This window comes from Oratosquilla oratoria, chromosome 1 (genome assembly GCF_046742065.1).
Source record: "Oratosquilla oratoria isolate Oo_2021 chromosome 1, ASM4674206v1, whole genome shotgun sequence".
NCBI lineage: Eukaryota > Metazoa > Arthropoda > Malacostraca > Stomatopoda > Squillidae > Oratosquilla > Oratosquilla oratoria.
Genome location: NC_134777.1, coordinates 93,222,984 through 93,242,983, shown reverse-complemented (window position 1 = coordinate 93,242,983; position 20,000 = coordinate 93,222,984). Strand labels below are relative to the sequence as shown.

Sequence of the window (20,000 nt, the reverse complement as noted above, 5' to 3'; positions counted from 1 at the left end):
TAGTTGATAATAACAGCACAGAAGAGGTTATAGTTGGTAAGAGTAAATATTTTGGTAATATCGCTTTACGAAGAGAGAATGATATATATATATATATGTATATATATATATCTATATATATATATATATATGTATATATATATATATATATATATAGAGAGAGAGAGAGAGAGAGAGAGAAAGAGAGAGCACTCAACTTTAAGGAGTTTTAAATTTTTGAGCTGACTGAACAGACTCTGTGGTCCCAGACTCTGGAGTATTTTGTTCAGCCTCCCCTCCCATCCTGTCCCTCCCTCAGTCAGACCCCCAAACTGATTTATTATTATTGTTGTTGTTGTTGTTGTTGTTGTTGTTATTTTTTATTATAATTTTTTTTTTTTTTTTCATTTCCGAGATTGGTATAAAAGTAATGAAAGAAATTTCTTTTGCTTAGCTTCCGGCTAAGGACAGACTATTTTATTCAGCCAAGAGGTGGACACCAGCTGAAGAGGTTTTCAGCTGGTCGAGACCTTCCTTCAGGTACAAAATCCGCTCTTTACCTACATGCAGTTACTTGTGTGAATCACCATCGTCTTGGATCACGTGTTGGACGCGTGATCGACAGTTATTTCCTTCTCGTAAGAGAGCTCAGAGCTCACATATGACCGATCTATGGGTAATGCTGTGACATTACACGCACACACACACCCAACTCCCAGCCCACGAGAGTTGGAGTAGCAACTCGCAGCGCAGCGATACTGAAATTATTTCAGCCCTGGGCGGGATTCGAACCCTGACCGCCGTAGTGGCGGACGCGATCGCTACCACCGCGCCGTCAAGTCGTGTAATGTGTGTGTTTGTGTGTGTGTGTGTGTGTGTGTGTGTGTGTGTGTGTGTTGTGTGTGTGTGATAAGAAAAAAATTCATAAGAAAATACATAAAAATTCAATATATCAAAGACATTAAAGAAGTATTCTTTTGGGATTGTTTTAACCAGGAGGCGCTTAGCTGCGGCCAGGGGGGGGGTGAAGGGAAACAACACCTTTACCCTGTGTGTTCAGACAGTCAGATCAAGTGTCTTAGGTCACAATAGAAATAAGTGAATGTCAAAAATGTTCAAGTTTATTGTTCTTCTCAATCCTATTGGGAAATTACAGAAATCCATTCGTGAAAAAAAAAAATCTGTTCACATTATATTCCTCTTGGGAAATTTAGGAAATCTAATCGAAGTTTATGAAAGCTATTACTGAATAAGTAATGTTTCCATTGGCATTTTACATTATATAGGAACTCAATGAAATAAAACTGAATATTTTCTTCTCTTTAGTGGTCTTGAGGTTGCAGAGATGAAAAGTTTAAATTCTTTTTAATCTAAGAAGATATCTGTTGCAAGTGATAAGGTCCAATAAAAAGAAAGAGAGACAGACGATAGAGAGAGGGAGAGAGATGGGAGGGGAAAAGTAGAGAAGAGGAAAGAGTGGATGGCAAAGAGAGAGGGGGTAAGAAAGACGAGGGTGAGTGAAGGAGAAGAGAGGGAGATAAAGATGAAAGGGAGAAGAAGAAGGAAAGAGGGCGAAGTGGAAGGAGGAAAGGAGAAAAAGAATGAGAGAGAGAGAGAGAGAGAGGAGAAAGGGAGGAAAGGGATAGAAGGAGAGGAAGGAGTGAGGGCTAGAAGGATCAAGAATCGTACTTTGTAATCCTTTGGCCCGGAGATGGACTTGGGTCAAACTTGCATGGCGCGGACCTCCCGAAGGGAAGGATGAAGAAGAAGATCCAAGAAACGAAGGGATCAGGCCGTCCTCCACTCGAGTTTATGTTTGGTGTTGGCGTTGGAGATAGTGATGGCGTTGGTGTTAATGGCGTTTATAGTTGGTGTTAGCGTTGGTAATGGTGGGGAAGGTGTTGGTGGTGGTAATCATGGTTTTGGTTTGTGGTAATGGTGGTGTTGGTGGTGGATGTGGTGTTGAAGGTGTTGGTGTTGATACTGGTCTTGGTGGTGATGCTGTTGGTACAAGTGTTGGTGTTTATTGTAATGGGGTCTCTCATGATGATGATGATAATGATGATGACGATAACGACGACGACAACGACGACGATGATAACTACTTAATGACCTTACTACTAGTAATGAAACGATGATAGTAATGCAATGATACAAAGACATGACGTCCCGAAAGTGATGAGTAATTGGTGATACAGATGTTAGTGGTGTTAATGAAAGTGATGTGGTGAAAGAGTTCCAGCTGGTGCGTGGGGGAAGCTGGTGCGGAACAGTGCCAGGAGGCGGAGATGGCTTTGTTATAAAATGCATTGGAAAACTTTTGGTAAAATAAACAAACGTAGAAGCTATTGGCACAAACAAAGCTGCCTGGAACAAAAAGAAAAAGACGAAGAAAATTAAAACAATATGAAAACAACACAAAAAGAAGCAAGACGAAGATGGGGAGAAGGGGAGAAGTAAGAGAAAGAGAGTGAAAGGAAAGAAAAGGAGGAAAAAGAGCAGAAAGAGGAAGGAAGAGAAGAATGAAAAAGAGGAGGAGGAGGAGAAGGAGAAGAAGATGAAAGAGAATACAGTAAAGAATAAGAAGAGGGAGACGAGGAATGTAAAGAAAGAGTAAGAAGGGTGGGAAAGAAAAAATAGTTAGACAAATGAGGTGAAAGAAAAAAAGAACAGAAGAGAAGGAAAGGAAAGAGAAGAAAGGATAAGTGAGTAAGAGGTGATGAAAAAGGAATAGTCGGGGAGCAGTGAAGAAAAGAAGAAGGATGAAGAATAGGAAGAACGTAGAGGATAAAGAAATAATAAAAGAAGGAATGAAGGAAAGAAGAAGGGAAACAAAAAAGGGTGGAAGTTAAAAGAAAAAGAATATAAAAAGTTAAAAAAAGGATTGAGTAGATGAAGGAAAGATAGGAAAAAAACAAGAAAAAAAACACAAGTAATCACAAGTAAATAAGAGAAAGAAATCAAGAAAAGGATATATAATTTTTTAGCATTTGATCAGCAAGAACCATCGCTTCTGTCAATGGGACCAATATTTCGCAGCCATAGAGATGGTAAAAGAAGGTTTTAAAGAAAAAGAAAATAGGATAGTAAAAGGAGAAAGAAGAGGAAAAAATGAATAAAAATAAAAGAGAAGCAGCAGCATTTTGAACATTTTACTTTCCCTCTCCTCAACCCCTCAACCCCCCCCCCTACACACACGCGTCCCCCTCCTCCCCTCACCCACACACATACAACCAAGTCGTACAGACAGTTTTTGGTCGCTGCTTCCAACCGAGTTTCAATTTTTCCAGTTACCGTATACCTCGAGGTGTCTCTCGACTCTTCTCTCCTTTGTATTCAAAGATCCAAAATTTTCCCTTGTTACCCAATCCCCTTCAGCGTGTATCTTTCATTTATTCGTTGAAGTCTCTGTAGCATACAGCAGTCTTTGAGATCCGTACACCAAACACTCAAACGCGTCTACACTATTTCCTTACATCGACACCAACGTATGTTTAGATATTGGTAAACACATACACACAGAGAGGGAGAGAGAGAGAGAGAGAGAGAGAGAGAGGGAGAGAGAACGGGAAGAGAGACTGAATAGTAAGCGAGAGAGAGCTAAAAAAGGGAGAAGAGAAGAGAAGAGAGAGGAAGATTAGATGGGGCGGGGCTCTGGTTGAAGGTGGGGCGGAGCCCAGTTTACGAGCCATTTTCTTGTTATGGTTCCTACGACGTGTTCCTTGCTGCCTGTTGTGGTCTTGTTGGAGACGATTGGTGGGGATGGAGTGGCATAGGGTGATTCTTGGGTGAAGGAGGGCGTGGAGCAAAGCTCAAGCTTCACACTAAGGCCCTCTCAAGGGTCCTGGCGTCAGACAAGTAACATGACTTATCCTCGAACGCCAGCAAAGACCCTAAGGTCATGTGATCAACTTCTTGGATGATATCTTAGTCTTATTCGCTTTTTGGGTCTGCTTCTAGAATTTATACGGGGGGGAATGGTGGACGTCAGAGAGAATGATCTCCCTACCTTCGAAAGCTGATAAACATTCTCACCTCCGTCCGGTGCAGCCCCGACGGGCTGACATTTGGTTTCATGACCAGATCCAAGATCTTTGTCAGTCAATGTCATCTGTTTCTTCCAGTTTGTACCATAAGGAGAGCTGGCGACAGTCAACTGTTCCTCTCGTCCAGCTACTCTAAGCCGGTGGTATAGAAATAGACCCACATTCACACAACACAGTCCAAAGTTTCTTCCCAAAGAGATCTATAGGAGAAGCTGAGGAGTGTTACCAACTGCTGTTGGGTTGCGGGTTTTCATTCGGAAGAACTCGAGGTAACAGTCATCATTACCAAAATATGTAGAAGAAACCTCCTTAGCAAATATATTAACCTCTTCAATACGAGTCAAATATTCGCGTGCACATCAGGTTGCCTAATGTACGATGATGCATTACAAAAATATAAAGGTACTGCTCTTAAGCGGCCCATACACGATCAATTATATTGCGCAATTTCATTGTCAATACTCTGAATTGACAAAACTTCCTGCACAGGTAGTGCAATGTAGTTCAGTTCGAAGCTTTAAGAATCATTTAGATAAATACCTAAGTAAGATGCTGTAATGATTATAATTTATCTTATATTATTTGTTTTTGTTTTGTTATCATTTGTCTGTCTGATTTTAATTTATTATTAGTTATATGTCAATTTATTATTATTTACTATTTACCTGTTTGTTTATTATTTAACTATACCTATGCATTTATTTATGTATTTTATTTGTTATTTACATTATAGTTTTTATTTATTATTTTATTATTAATATGATTTTTTTTTCGCATCCGACCTAGATATGGATCAAAAGGTCTCCTGTCGGCATGCTCCGCCTTTGTAAATTAAATTGACCGTTTATGGGCGATATATCGCCCATACACGGTCACCTTCCTTCTCACTCCAAACAACTCTCGTTAGGTTTGATCAATTTTCCCCAGCCATGGAATCTGTGGACCTCCCCTTCGTCTTCTCCAGTCGTATTAGATTATTCTATTTTGTTCTGGTTGACGCCAGGCGATTTTATTCATTTCCGTGGCGCCCCCATGGTGAGTGAAACCTCAACAAATGCTGTTTGTTCTTGGGGGTAAAGTTCTGTTTGTTCTGGAAAATGTGCACGTCGCCCGCTCTCTCTACTTAATGAATGTTGTGCTAGTATAATGAGTTTTCTTACGACCATAAACGCACACTCGCAATCGAGAATTCTTGCCCAATTCTGGTCGGGCTAAACAAACACACACAAATATATCCACGTTTTTCTTTGTTGTGTCTCCAAAGCAAACGTATGAATAATCAGGTTGCGTATATCAATTGGCTAATAGGGGTTTGTGTTTATGTTGGAAATTGGAATAGTGCCATTACAAGGTAAGGTGTACCAGGTTAATGTGTCTGGGGTTGTACATGTGTTTTCCTATAAATGTCACTTTGGGTCGTCTTTGTGAAATGCTCCAAGTTGAAGATTATGTTCTTTGTGGACAAGTATTAAATTGTGACCCACTCACAGAGAAAGGCTCAAGTAGTTTGATATTTGTTTCTATATGTGCTGATGGCGTAATAGGAAGCTTGCTGGTCTGGCTTTTGCTTAGTTGTGGGTTCAAATCCAGCATTCTTCTCCCATTCCCAGCAGTGACAATAATCTACCCAAACAGTCCAAGCGCATAGGACAAAAGTGACGACTTCGGCTGTAGATATCCGCCTCCTTGCGTGTGCTCATCACCTTTTTCTACCTCTAGGTTTCTTCTGGGATCGGAAATAGCGAGGTCTTCTATTCTGAACCGACCTAAGTGTAGCCCACCTCACTGAGTCACCCCCACCTAGGAGTAAATGCACGTAAACTCCTCCCCTTTAATAAAGACCTCCGTCCTTTACACACAAGCTCCGCCCCCTCTCCTCTCATAGACGCATGCTATTGCCTATCTTCCTAAATATAAAGGTGGTCACATTCATGGCAGAACGATTTTATTTACTCTAGTAAACGTCAGACAATTTCATTCAGACGACTGGCACCCCATTGCCATAGTGTGGTGAGATAAAGCCCAGCAAGAGTGTGTATGTGTGTGTGTGTGTGTGTGTGTGTGTGTGTGTGAGAGAGAGAGAGAGAGAGAGAGAGAGGTTGCAGCATTATCCATAGATTGAACTAATTACTAGCTCCAAGCTTTCGTCTGAAAGGTTAATAACTGTTGATCACGAATCCAGTACTTTGTTCAAAAGCAATATGCACAAAGATGCACAACATAGACTTCTTAAGATTATCTGTACATAGGCAAGTACATACGTTTATGCACAATTACTTAAAGACAAGTATACACACTTGCACACATTTGTACACACGTATACTAACATACTTACACATGCTTATACATACACGCGCACATGCATACATACACAGGCATATGTATGTGCCAGGCAATACTGCTGCTGTACATTTCCTTTATAACATTTTCTTGGAACAAATTTAAAAGTGTTTCGACATTACCACTTGGTCTGATTAAAATTCCCGGGAGATTGGAGTTGTTGTTGTTGTTGTTGTTGTTGTTTAGTCTGGCAGTTTTCCCGACAAAAAAAAAACACAAATTTACCACTGTTGAGAATGAAAGAAGGCGTAGAAAGCCGAGTTTCTCTCTATCTCTATCTCTTTCTCTCTATCTCTCTCTATCTATCTCTCTCCCCCTCTCTCTCATTCTCTCTCTTCTTCTTCTTCTTCTTCTTTTTCTTTTTTCCTTTCAATTTTAATCTCTTACATAATGCATATAAATTATGTAAAAGAAAGAATATGTTTGTGTGCGTGTGTATGTGTGTGTGTGTGTGTGTGTGTGTGTGTGTGTGTGTGTGTGTGTATGTATGAACGTGTGTCCGTGCGTACGCACGCGCTCTAGATACCTCTTTTTCTTTACTACATTCGATCTTATAGCCATTACCATATGTTACAACGCGCACGACTGTATAGGTTTTCAGTAGTTGGCGAAGAAGTCTCCTTTGGCTCAAAGAAAAGAGCGTAGTGCCCGGGGAAGACTTGTATGGGTTTCAGGACGGGACTCTGCCTCTGTGGAAGAGAACGAGGAGAAGAAAGAGGAGGAGGAGAAAGAGGCGGAGGAGGAGGAAGGGGAGAGGAAAGAGGAGAAGGAAAAAGAAGAAGAGGAGGGGGAGAAGAGGAAATAGGAGAAATAGGAGGAGGAAAAAGAAGAGGAGAAGGAGGAGAGTAAAAGGAAGAAGTGGGTCTTAGTTATTTTGGATGAGATTATCTTATTCTATTTATCTATTATTCATTTGTTTAATTTGTTTCATCTTTTTATTTCATTCATTTTTATCTCGATTGATTTGATGTAATTTTATTTTATTTTATTTTATCTTATTTATCTATTTATCTATTTTATTTTATTCTTATCTTAATTTATATTATCATTATTTTATTTGTTTATTTATTTTAATTTTATTTGTTTTATTATTATAACTTATTTTATTTATTCATTTATCTAATTATTTTCATTTATTTATTCTTTTATCGATTTATTCATTTATTCATTCATTTATTTACTTATTATTATTATTTTATTTTTATTTTTTTTTCTGAATGGGTACGTCGGTAAGAAAGTGAGTATGGTGGTATATGGTACATAGATTAGTAAATGTGTAATCGATGAGTGTGTACGTTAGAAATTAGGTGACCATGGTGCCGTTGTAAAACAATTCAATCTGCATACAAAAATCACATATGTGCTTCAATGTGGCTGAGTGGCCTAGCTGCTGTAACTGGATTTCTGTATAGTATGATTTTCTATTTCATATTTGACGCCAAGGGAGTTTATTCACGTGAGGGTCGCGCCATCAGCGTAATAACACTTCGTCCAGACCGGGTAGATGCCCTACTCATCAAGTAAAATAAGGAGATAATTAGAAAAATAAGTATATAAATAAATAAATAAAAAACGAATAAATAGATAAATAGATAAATAAGTAATCAGATAAATAGATAAATGAGTAATCAAATTAATTAATGAATTAACTAATAACAATTAAATACATATATGAATTAATTAATTAATAAATGGATAGATATATAACTGAATAAACAAACAGGTCAATAAATAAGTAAATAAACAAATAAGTAAATGATTTGACATTACCCATGATAGAACCTACGAGTATACAGCACTTCTCGTGACCGCTGTGGTTAGGGTAAAAATAAAACTGGTAAACTCGATATCAACTTTTGGATCCACATGTGTACGTCAGATCAGGTTATCTTATCTGCAGTGATAAGCGTGGAGTATTAAGAGAGTTCGTATATTCTAAGCCGGGCTATAGGTGCTCACGGGGAGGGGGGAGGTGTCATGTGTTACAGGTTGCAAGGTTGTATGCGGAGGGAGTGTCGACTAGCTCGGAGCGATTTCATTCATCGTTGTAACTTTAATAGAATCGCCTAACGGCAGATAGGATAAGCTACTAAGGCAAAGTACTGTGGAAGGGATAAGAGAGATAGGGTACTTTCACCGCTACTCCTACTGCTACTACTACTACTACTACTACTACTTCTACTTTTTTTTTTTTTTTCTTAATACGACCTCCATCCTCGTGGAACTGTGTGGTGGAAGCAACAGGATCTGTCTCCCACAGACACAGTTCATTGGCCCCTCTCACGCCAATGACTGTGGTCGACGACCCTTTTATTTATCTATTTATTTTTTAATAATGCCTAACACAAAAGTTCATTTATCCTACTGTCAACCACCGTCTGCTCAAAATCTAGGTTTTGTATATGTGCTGATTTGGGCGGTGGGGACCTGGTACCTCTCAGGCATAGGAGGGCTGATCTTAGGAGTGAGAATGACAGTCTACTTCTACTACTACTACTACTACTACTACTGCTACTGCTACTACTACTTCTACTTGTACTTCTTCTATTTCTACTACTACTACTACTACTGCTACTGTTACTGCTACTACTACTACTACTACTACTACTACTACTACTACTACTACTACTACTACTACTACTACTACTACCATCACTATTATCACAGCCATTGGCACCACCACCAGCACTGCTTCCACCAGTATGGCACTCAATTCAGAGTTGAAAAACCTATAAACGGAGGGTAGGAGGGTCACCAGTTCTGTTTTATTATTACCATTATTAATGATGATAGTTATTGCAAAAATAATTATAGTAGTAATGATAATTGTATCAATATTTGAAACAATAATGTTAGTAATGTTAATGATAGTATTGAAAATGTAAATCATAATCACAGCTATGATAATGAGTTCCATGATTATTGTCAATATGTGTATTTATAAGGTCAAGTTCTGAGAGAAACTAATCCTTACTAATATATATATATATATATATATATATATATATATATATATATATATATATATGTATATATATATATACATATATATATACTGTATATATACATATATGTGTGTGTGTGTGTGTGTGTGTGTGTGTGTGTGTGTGTGTGTGTGTGTGTGTGGTGCATATATATCATTTCATTACTAATCATCCGCCACTGATATATGTATGTAATCTTAATTTTGGCAAGATCCACACAACATGGAGAAAAATATCGGAAACTATTACAATATGGAATTCAAAGAATCGGAAATTCTTAGACCAAATCTTTCCCAAATTTCTTCAAGAAAATCTCCGTCAGGAAGAAGCAGACGGAGTAGAGGAGCTACGCCCACCAGGAGCACCGACGAAGTGCCCATTGGTAGTGCCCGCTTGACTCTCCACTTCCTTAACAATACGAACAGTCCAGGTGCCAATGCCCCCCCTCCTACCTTCCTCCCCCACACTCTTACCTCCTCCCCCCCCTGTACGCTCACATTACTCTTCTTTCACCCTCTGCCGTCACTCACGCACCCTCTCACCCCCACACTCCCTCTTATCCCCCCATCACTCCTAAACTTCACAGCCACACCCTTTCACCCCCTCTCACCCCCATTACCGTTTCACCCCCTAACCTTTCACCCCCACCAATCCAACTACATCCACCACTTCTTAACCAACATCCCCTCGTTTCACCCCCTCACCCCTCCCTTCACCTCCTCACTCGCCTCATTCCCTCTATCCTCGCCCTTCCATCCCCATCGGTTAGGGAACAATTTGTTGGCGGTGGTCCAAGTAGGTGAGAGAGTGTGTGTGTAGTAAACTCTACTTGTTGCTCTCAAGCATGCCAATGCCACTTTTCACCCGAGACATCAAGAATCTAAGGTCAAGTTCGATGTCTGTATAGTCCAACAGGAGGCACCTGACTTAGAGCCACAGTTCTCTAAAAGGCAGGAACCCTCTTCATCTTTTGTACCCCCAATTTTGAGTGCAGCCCAATAGGATGTCGCTTGATCCCCGGACCGAACCGAGAATCTCACAAAAACACTTGTTTATGAAATGAATAAAATCACCTGACGGCAGCTTGGAAGCTTACAGTGACGTAAGAGTTTAACCAAGAGGGATTTAACTCTTCCGTGATCTTTTTTTTTTATTATTAAAATCGTCTGGGGTTCACCAGAACAAAATCCTTAAGGTCGGTATCATGTTCCAAGAGGTTGAGATATGACGCTGTATACTTACGAACTCCTCCTCATCCCATCCTCCTTCTCCTCCTCCTCCTCATCCTCATCCTCCTCCTCCTCCTCCTCCTACTTCTCCTCCTCCTCGTCCACCGCCCACCTTCTCCTCCTTCTTCTCCTCCTCTTCCTCCACCTCCTCCTCCTTTCCATTCCTCCTCCTCCCCTTCCTCCCCTTCCTCCTCCTCATCGCCTCTTCCTCCCCTCCTTCCCTCCTCCTCCCATCCTATTCCACCTCTTCCTCCTTCTATTCCTCCTCCTATTCCTCCTATTCCTCCTCCAATTCCTCCTCCTCCTTCTATGCCTCCTCTTCCTATTCTTCCTCCTCCTATTCTTCCTCCTCCTATTCCTTCTCCTCCTATTCCTCCTCCTCCTATTCTTCCTCTTCCTATTCCTCCTCCTCCTATTCCTCCTACTCCTATTCCTCCTCCTATTCCTATTCCCCCTCCTCCTCCTATTCCTCCTCTTCCTCTTTCTCCTTCGCTGAATTGTTGCCGCCGCCACCGGCACCGAAGATTTTTTCTTTCTTTTTTCTTTTTTTCCGTAAGCCGCTGGCGCTACCAAAGGAAAAGTTGCGGCCTAAAGTCGGTTACGCCTGACAGTTGAGTGGTCCCTATTCTTGGAGTTATTTATCTATTTATTTACTTGTTTATTTACTTAGTTAATTACTTATAGAGAGACAGAAAGAGCGAGAGAGAAAGTGAGAGAGGGAGAGGGAAAGAGAGAGAGAGAGAAAGAGAGAGAGAGAGAGAGAGAGGTTTCCGAATTTCCCACAAGGGGCACGACTAACGATTGATCACTAGAGTGTGGTGCGCCCTTGACTTTACTTATTCATTTATCTATTTATTTATTTATTTATTTGTATACCTGGTTTCCGTGCCCCCTTTCCACAACGAGGACCCGCGTTCGAGTCCAGTAGCCCTCGGTGAATCGTCCTCTACTTGCAAGTCGTAGCACGCAGGGCAAAGGGGCTCTCAACCAGAATAAAGTCTTTCAAGGGAATCGACGCACCGAAATGGTTTAGAAGCTTTTGTTTTTGCTAATGGTAGCTGATTTTAGTCAGCTGGAGGGCGAGACCCCTCGACGAAAGGGTCGAGTGGTCCTGCTCGTCCAGGTCTCTTGGTCGTCGACGACTTTGACGAAGACTTCGGCGGCGAACTGACGCGCTGGTCTCTCTCTCTCTCTCTCCCCTTTCTCTCTCTCTTCTCTCTCTCTCTCTCTCTCTCTCTCTCTCTCTCTCTCTCTCTCTCTCTCTCTCTCTCTCTCTCTCTCTCTCTCTCTCTCTCTCTCTCTCTAGTTTCGCCGACTTTACCGGAGCACCTTTGACCTACTTCGGCTCTTTACGACTTTCAAAGAGGTCTCTTTTTTTCCTCTCTTTCCTGATCCCTTGTTTTCTTTTTCATTTGCAGTGCCGCCGCTAGGTCCAACTTACAAAGAAAATCCCCTCTTATTTCGGCTTTATTTCCAAGTCTCCGAAAGGAGTCTTGTTGAAATCACTGTGTGGGTGTGAGTGTGGGGTTGGGTACAGGTGTGGATGTAGTTGGGTGTAGGTGGTTGTGAGAGGATGAGGTTGCCTGTCTGTCTGTCTGTCTGTCTGGTGAAAGCTCAGAGCCCTTATATAGCCCGATATGTACGCAATGCTACCTTACACACACACACACACACACACATACACACGCAGGTAGTGACCTTTCCCACCCACGATCAGACAAACCTTGACCTCATTATGTCTGACATGGCGCAGCTGTACTCTCCCCCCAGACCTCTCCCCCCCATCGGTAAGAGCACGCACCTCACCATCCAATGGTCCCCAGCCCCTACTGCAGCAATACACAGGATTAAGGTCACCAGACAACACCGCCCTATGCCTGACTCCGCCATGAGGGAATTTGGCAGGTGGATAGTGGAACACCCCTGGCTGGAGGTTCTCAACGTTGAAGACATGGAGACCAAGTGGAGAAATTACTCCACCACCACAATTGAGGCCTTTCACCACTTCTTCCCTGTGAAGGACTTCTCTGTCCATCACTCTGACGCCCCTTGGATGACACCACACATCAAACGTCTCATCAAACAACGCAACAAGGCATTTTACACCGACCGAGCCCAGTTCAGGTTCCTGAGGAATAAGGTCATCAGAGAGATAAGTACCGCCAAATCGTCTTACTACCCAAACAAATTGCAACACCTCAAACAACAAAGAAACAACAGTCAGTGGTTCAGTAAAATCAAGGCTCTTTGTGGCCTGCACCTCGCACCTCTCACCTGACCTAGCAGCCCAGGAGATCAACTCCCACTTCGCCTCTATCTGTCAGACTTTACCCCCTCTCGACCCCTCCCGCCTACCTGCCTACCTCCCTTCCCCCTCACCCCCCACTCATGTTCAAGTTGCCAACGTAGCTACAAAATTGGGTAAACTGAAACATAATAGATCAACAACCCCCTCTGACCTTCCTATCAAAATCTACAAGGAATTTGCCCCTGAACTTGCCCTCCCACTTTCCTCCATAATTAATGCCTCTTTAAGTCAAAACACCTGCCCCAGCGACTGGAAAATCTCATATGTCACTCCCATCCCCAAAACCCTCAGCCCACAATCACTAAGTGACCTTAGGCCCATCGCCATCACCCCTATCCCAAGCCTTATATGTGAAGACTTGGTTTTTAATTCAGTTTACAGAAACATAAAAGATTCAATAGATGCCCAACAATTTGGCAACACAAAATCCTCCTGTACCACTCACTGCCTCATTGACTTACTCAACTTCCTTCACAGCAACCTAGACAAGCGTAACACATCTCTAGCTGTTACTTTTGTAGACTTTAAGAAGGCCTTTGATCTTGTTGACCACAATGTTGTTCTCTCCAAAGCCATCCAACTGGGGATCCAGCCCCACTTAATAGCATGGCTGGCAGATTTCCTCACCGGACGACAGCAGGCGGTCAGGTACCTGGGGTCAACTTCCTCCCTCCTCCCCCTGACCTGTGGGGTCCCCCAGGGTACCAAGATGGGCCCCCTATGCTTCCTCATCCTTATTAATGACGCCCTCAAGGACACTCCTCATAGATGGAAATATGTGGATGACAGCACCGTAGGCATCCCCATCAACACCAGGCGGCCTGATTACGCACCATTACAAGACACCCTGAACAAGCTCATGACGTGGACGGAAGACAACAACGTCACAATCAACACCAACAAGACCGTAGTGATGCACTTTTGTACCTCCACACAAGCGGTGGCTCCTCCACAACTTTCATTGGGCCCCCACCCCCTCCAACTGGTCCAATCCACCAAGATCTTGGGCATCACACTCGACAATCAGTTAAATTGGAACCAACATGTCACCAGCATAGTCAGGACAGCGTCTTACAAACTATACATGCTCAGCAGGTTAAAATCATTAGGAACACCTACATCTGAGCTACAGGAGGTCTACAAAACCTTCATTCTCCCCACCCTCATGTATGCCTCACCAGCCTGGTCCAGCTCACTCACCCTCACACAGAGACAGAAGTTGGAGAGGGTACAAAAGAGAGCGTGCAGGATCATCCTGGGCGTGGAGTACAGTGGTTATGACCACGCTCTCACCACCCTCACTCTATCTAGGGTGTCCCAGCGGCACGGTGAGGCACTAAAGAAATTTGGAGAAAACCTGCTTTCCCACCCTAGACACCGTCACTTCCTCCCTCCCGACGCCCCACCACCTCGCCACAAGACTAGACATAGAAATAGGCTCGTACCAATCAAAGTGCCAAGGACTGAACGCTACAAAAACAGTGCCATCCCATCCATTGTGCACATAATCAACTCCATGTGAACTTATACATTGTATATACTCTAAGTCCTATATTTTTAATCAGCTTTTGCAATGTATTATTGTCAGTGTACTACTGCAATTGAAATAAACCTTCTATTATTATTTTTTTTTTTTATTACACACACACAAACACACACACACACACACACACACACACACACACACATACACACACGCACATACACAAGCGCGCACACACACACATACACACACAAACACACACACACACACATACGCACATGCACACGCTGCCACAGCAATCGCGGCTGCCACTACGGAGGTCCGGGTTCGAATCGCGCCCAGGGCTGAAATAATTTCAGTATCGCTGCGCTGCGAGTCGGTACTCCATTTCTAGTGGTTCGGGAGTTGGGTGTGTGTGTGCGTGTAAGGTCACAGCATTACCCATAGATCGACCGTATATGAGCTCTGAGCTCTCTTCCGGGAGGGAAATAGATGTCGATCACGAGTCCAACACGTGATCCAAGACCATGGTGAATCTCACACACACACACACACACACACACACACACACACACACACACACACACACACACACACACACACACACACACACACCATCTTGCAAAAGGGAGTAGATGTGTCTTGCAGTGCTGTAATACTTTTCAGCCCTGGTTGGAGGCTGAACTCAGGGCAGTTACTTTGCAGTCCAAGTCGATACTACTACTCCAGCAAGCTTGTCTGTCTGTCTGTCTATTTGTTTGTCTACCTGTCTTTCGGCACGATATCTCTGGAAGATGCGTTTACCAGATTCCAGGTCAAGCTCACACACAAATGAGGTTAACTTTGAATTTTACACATTTTTGTCCTGTGTACCCGGGTTCGAACCATCTTTCCTCTGGTTCGTCTCACGGCAGTGTTCCCCTAGCTCATTGATCCTCCGTACCACGCCAGGAGGCACTAAGCAGCGACCTTTTTTCGGACTTCGAGGCCAAAAAGAAACTCAAAATTATTTTTGGACCCTTGGGATCATACCCCACCTGCATAAAGAAAAATTAGATAGATAAAAGAATAATAGATAAAGATAGATAAATTCATGGCCATGGGTACTATCTCCAAAGACATCCAGTGATCATCACTTGTCTAGGCTGCCCGAACAACATGGGACAAGAATGACGGCTTTGGCTGTGGCTGAGTGACCTCTGGCGTGAGGGCCTTGGCTTAGCGCACCCTGATGACTCACTTCAGCAGCCATTGAAATGCATTTGAGCTTTTTGTTATTGTTTTGGGGCCCAGACAAATTGTCCTTTAAAGCAATGGCTTTTTTTTTTTTTTTTTTTTTTTTTTTACTAGCGGATTACTTTTTTTTTACCTAGCGGATTACATGGGGTCTTGATTGGTGCAGACATCCTTCAGGCCGGAGGGCGTCTCTGTGCCGAAAGTGTTGACTATAGCCTCGTGATTGGTCGAAACGCGAACAAACTCAGAGTCCCAAGTGATTGTTGCTCTTGTTGTTGTAATTGTTCTTGTTCTTGTCGTTGTCGATGTGGTTTTTGTGTCGGAGTTGATGTTTGTGTTGGAGCTGATGTATGTGTTAGACTTGGTGTTGGTGTTAGTGTTAGTTTTGGTGTTGATATTGGTGTTAGTGTTAGTCTTGGTGTTAGTGTTAGTCTTGGTGTTGATGTTGGTGCTACTGTTAGTGTCAGTGTTAGTGTTGATGTTGGTGTTGGTGTTAATGTTGGTCTTGGCCTTGGTGTTGGTGCTGGTGTTGGTGTTAGTGTTAGTGTTGGTGTTAATGTTGGTGTTGGTGCTAGTTTTGATGCTGGTGTTGGTGTGTTGGTGTTCGTGTTGGCGTTCCAAAAATTGCAGAAACATTGTGACACATCGATCCTTAGTTGGGTTAAAAAAAATTCCCTTCCACTTTCATGTGTTTGTTGGTGAAAAAAAAACTTGCTGGTGTCAGGTTGTTGTTGCTGTTCGCCTCGGTAAAAAAAAATCGAGAAGTAGGTAAATTGTGACGCATCGACTCTGATTTTTGAGACGAAAAAAAAAGAAAACGCTTTTCGCCTCGAATTTTGCGAATGAGGACGTTTTGGCTTTGAAGACTCCTTCCATTTGGTTCCAACAACAACAGCAAGTTATCTAAATAGATATTTCCAGCTCTGGTAACTCTTCCCCCAGCGTAGTGGATCTTCATCGGCTGAATTTAATCGATTGGCAACTGCCGAATTAAAGGTTTACTAATTCTAAAAACGCAAAGTACGTGTACCACCTTAGCTGAATAAAATTGTCGGCGGCAGCTAGAACAAAGAGATGAATTGTGAAACACGTCGAAAGGCTGAAGTGAAGGAAGAGTAAATTTCCTTCACATTCTATGTACATTGAGTCCGAAATTGAACAATTTAATAACATTGACAAATTATGTGAATGAGGTAGCGGTGCAATATTGGTCTCAAGGATAGAAGCGCCGATGAATTGTCGGCATCGAAGTACAATTCTTCCAGCGGAAGACAGGCGATTTTTTTCATCTAGGTGTGTGTGTACTTGTATTCACTTGGTCTTTGTATCACGTGTTGGACTCGTGATCGATAGCTATTTCCCTCCTGGAAGAGAGCTCAGAGCTCGTAAGTCCGATCTATGGGTAATGCTATGACCTTGCACACACACACACACCCAACTCCCCGCCCACGAGAGTTGGAGTAACACCCCTCAGCGCTGCGATACTGATATTATTTCAGCCCCGGGCGAGAGTCGAACCCGGACCTCCGTAGTGGCAGGCCAGAGCTCTAACCACAGCGCCATGAGGTGTGTGTGTGTGTGTGTGTGTGTATGTGTGTGTTCGTATGTGTGCGTGTGTGTGATTCACCATTGTCTTGGATCACGTGTTGGACAGCTATTTCCCTCCCGTAAGAGAGCTCAGAGCTCACATATGACCGATCTATGGATAATGCTGTGACCCTACAAACACACACACACACACACACACACACACACACACACACACACACACACACACACACACACACACACACACACACACACACACACACACACACACACACACACACACACACAACTCCCCACCCACGAGAGTTGGAGTAACGACTCGCAGTGAAGCGATACTGAAATTGTTTCAGCCAAGGGTAGGATTCGAACTTGGACTGCCGTAGTGGCAGCCGGGAACTCTAGTGTGTGTGTGTGTGTGTGTGTGTATGTGCGTGTTTTTGCGCGTGTGTGTGTGTGTTTGTGAGTTTGTGTGGGTTTACCGAATTGCATTTACTTAACTGTAGTATACCGGAGAGAAGCAACGCCCGTTGGATCCCGTCTCCGTGGTTTCTGATTTATCATACCTAGCCTGAAATTCAAGTACAGTTCTGTGTGTGTGTGTGTTTGTGTGTAAGTGTGTGTGTGTGTGTGTGTGTGTGTGTGTGTGTGTGTGTGTGTTTGTGTGTGTATGTGTGTGTACGTGTGTGTATGGCGGGGATATCTAACAATAATGGAAGCTTGATTTTGTTTCAGAATATATTAATGATTAGACCGTTGACCTTCCCTTAGTATTCTACAAAATTCATGCGAGCATACAAGACGGGGCATAAAAATCTCCCACATTTGGAGTGGACACAATGCGGTATGTAACGGTGGTAGGCTAGACCATAACGTTTAGATTTTCTTCATCATACAGCGCGACGTTCGCTCGCAGTGTGAAGCATTTCCTGAGTATTTGATCTTTAAGTGAACTCGTGGCTTGGCCGGGAGGGTCACTAGATCTAAGCCCCTGTGACTCTTCCTTCTGGGGATACCTGAAGGAGAAGGTTATCCGACGTCGTCCTCGAACTTTTGAGTATTTGAAGAAAAGGATCTAAAAGGAAATCGACGCAATTTCATCTGAGATGACACGGAGAGACATAGAGATTTTCCAGGAACAACTCTATCAATATATTGCCAACAACGGTCGCCATCTGTATAATGGAATTTCTAAAACCAATTGAAACAAAACTATTTCTATGTACTTTTAGAGAATATAATAAATTTTTCATAGTTGTGTTTCTGTGTTTCTGTGTATGTTTGTGTGTGTGTGTTTGTGTGTGTGTATGTGTGTTCATATATGCAATCAAAATGTAGGAGATTTTTATGCCACAACCTGTAGTTGTATATATATATATATATATATATATATATATATATATATATATATATATTTCTATATATATATATATACATATATGTATGTACGTATGTATGTGTACTAAGTTTGAATACATAATTATTGGTCTTTGATAGAAAACTAATGGTGGACCTTTTCTCGTTCTTGCAGGCACTCGGCCATCGAGGAGGAGGATGGTGTCGTGCCGAGGAGGACCAACGGACCCCTGACACCCGGAGGAGACATGGGACCTCACACTTCAGCGCGCTGCGGTGCCCCCCATGGCCCCCCACCAGCGACTCCTTCAGGCAAAGGAGGTTCCCTTCCAGCCTCCAGCTTCCCCTCCGAAGTCGGTCCCGAGGGCGCCGACTTCGCCTACTACCGGATGGAGGATTCGCGAGTGGCTGAAGACAAGCCCCACGACAGCCCCGTCATGTCTGATGCAGCCCCCTCAGCCGCCGCTAGAGCACCCAAGGTGAATGGTTATCATCCTGATAAAGTAAGCCCCTCAGATGAACCTGACGATAAGCTTTACCGGGAGTCACTAATACCAACTGACGAAAGAGGAGGAGGAGGAGGAGCTGGGGATCCCCACCTCCGGGCGGCGGGGCGGACGCCGGCAGCCGTTTCCCCGTCCACTAAAGCCCCGTCAGTCCTGAGTCCGTCGACAGCCACCGCCGCCGTCTCCTCGTCGTCGCCAGGAAGCACGAGGACTCTCCGAGTCGCGCCCTCCGCAGTGCCTGCCGAAACTGGCTCCGCTGCTCTCACGCACAGTACCTCTTCCTCGTCCTCCCTCTCCTCCCGCGCTTCCTATAGTTCTTCCCCCAGCAGTAATAGCACCACCACTCACCCGACCTCGACGACTTCGACGACGACGACGACGAGTAGTGCCTCCTGCGGGGGAGTAGGAACAACAGGTCCTAGCCTGGGGGCGGGCACCACGCCTGCCGGGGGCGGCAGCAACAGCGGTCTTAGCGTCTGTGAAGAGCTACGCCAGTTTTCCCGCGTTAACTCGCTGGTCGAGACGGGGTCCTTGGCGGGGCTTCGGTCCGCTGGTGGCTCGTGCGAAGACGGTACTTCGTCGAGCGTCACCAACCTGTCCACGATCTCGGGCGATCCTCACGGGAGGCGAGGAACCCACATTGCCCGTCTCATCCAGTCCAAGAGTGTGAATATGGTGGGCGATCGCCCCATCTACCCCAACGTGCCCTTCTCGCCCTACGGTTCGCCCTGCTCCTCGCCCCGACTTCGTCGACGACCCCCACGGGAGTCGAGACGGGTGTCCATTGAAAAGAACGGCGAGTACACTCAACTCAACCAGTACAAGCTAATGGAACCTATTGGCCAGGTAAGGAAAGGATACCTTGTAGTTCTGGGTGGAGTATGAGATGTCGTTTATTTCATCTTGAGGAAGGACCAAATACTTCTTCGTCTTTCTAAGGAGTATCAGATACCTTATCTAGTTTGTATGAGAAATAACAAGGACGCTG

At 43.6% G+C, this 20,000-nt stretch overlaps 1 protein-coding gene across 7 annotated transcripts in view; it reads left to right on the top strand.

Moving 5' to 3' along the window:
- The window catches only part of LOC143022785 (calcium/calmodulin-dependent protein kinase kinase-like), a 745,076-nt gene that overhangs the window by 532,700 nt on the left and 192,376 nt on the right, over positions 1–20,000 (top strand). For all 7 annotated transcript variants that reach the window (XM_076181463.1, XM_076181535.1, XM_076181403.1 and 4 more), the window contains one exon: positions 18,682–19,858. In XM_076181463.1, the coding sequence (XP_076037578.1) occupies positions 18,682–19,858 (1,177 nt within the window). The remainder of the gene's footprint in view (positions 1–18,681; positions 19,859–20,000) is intronic.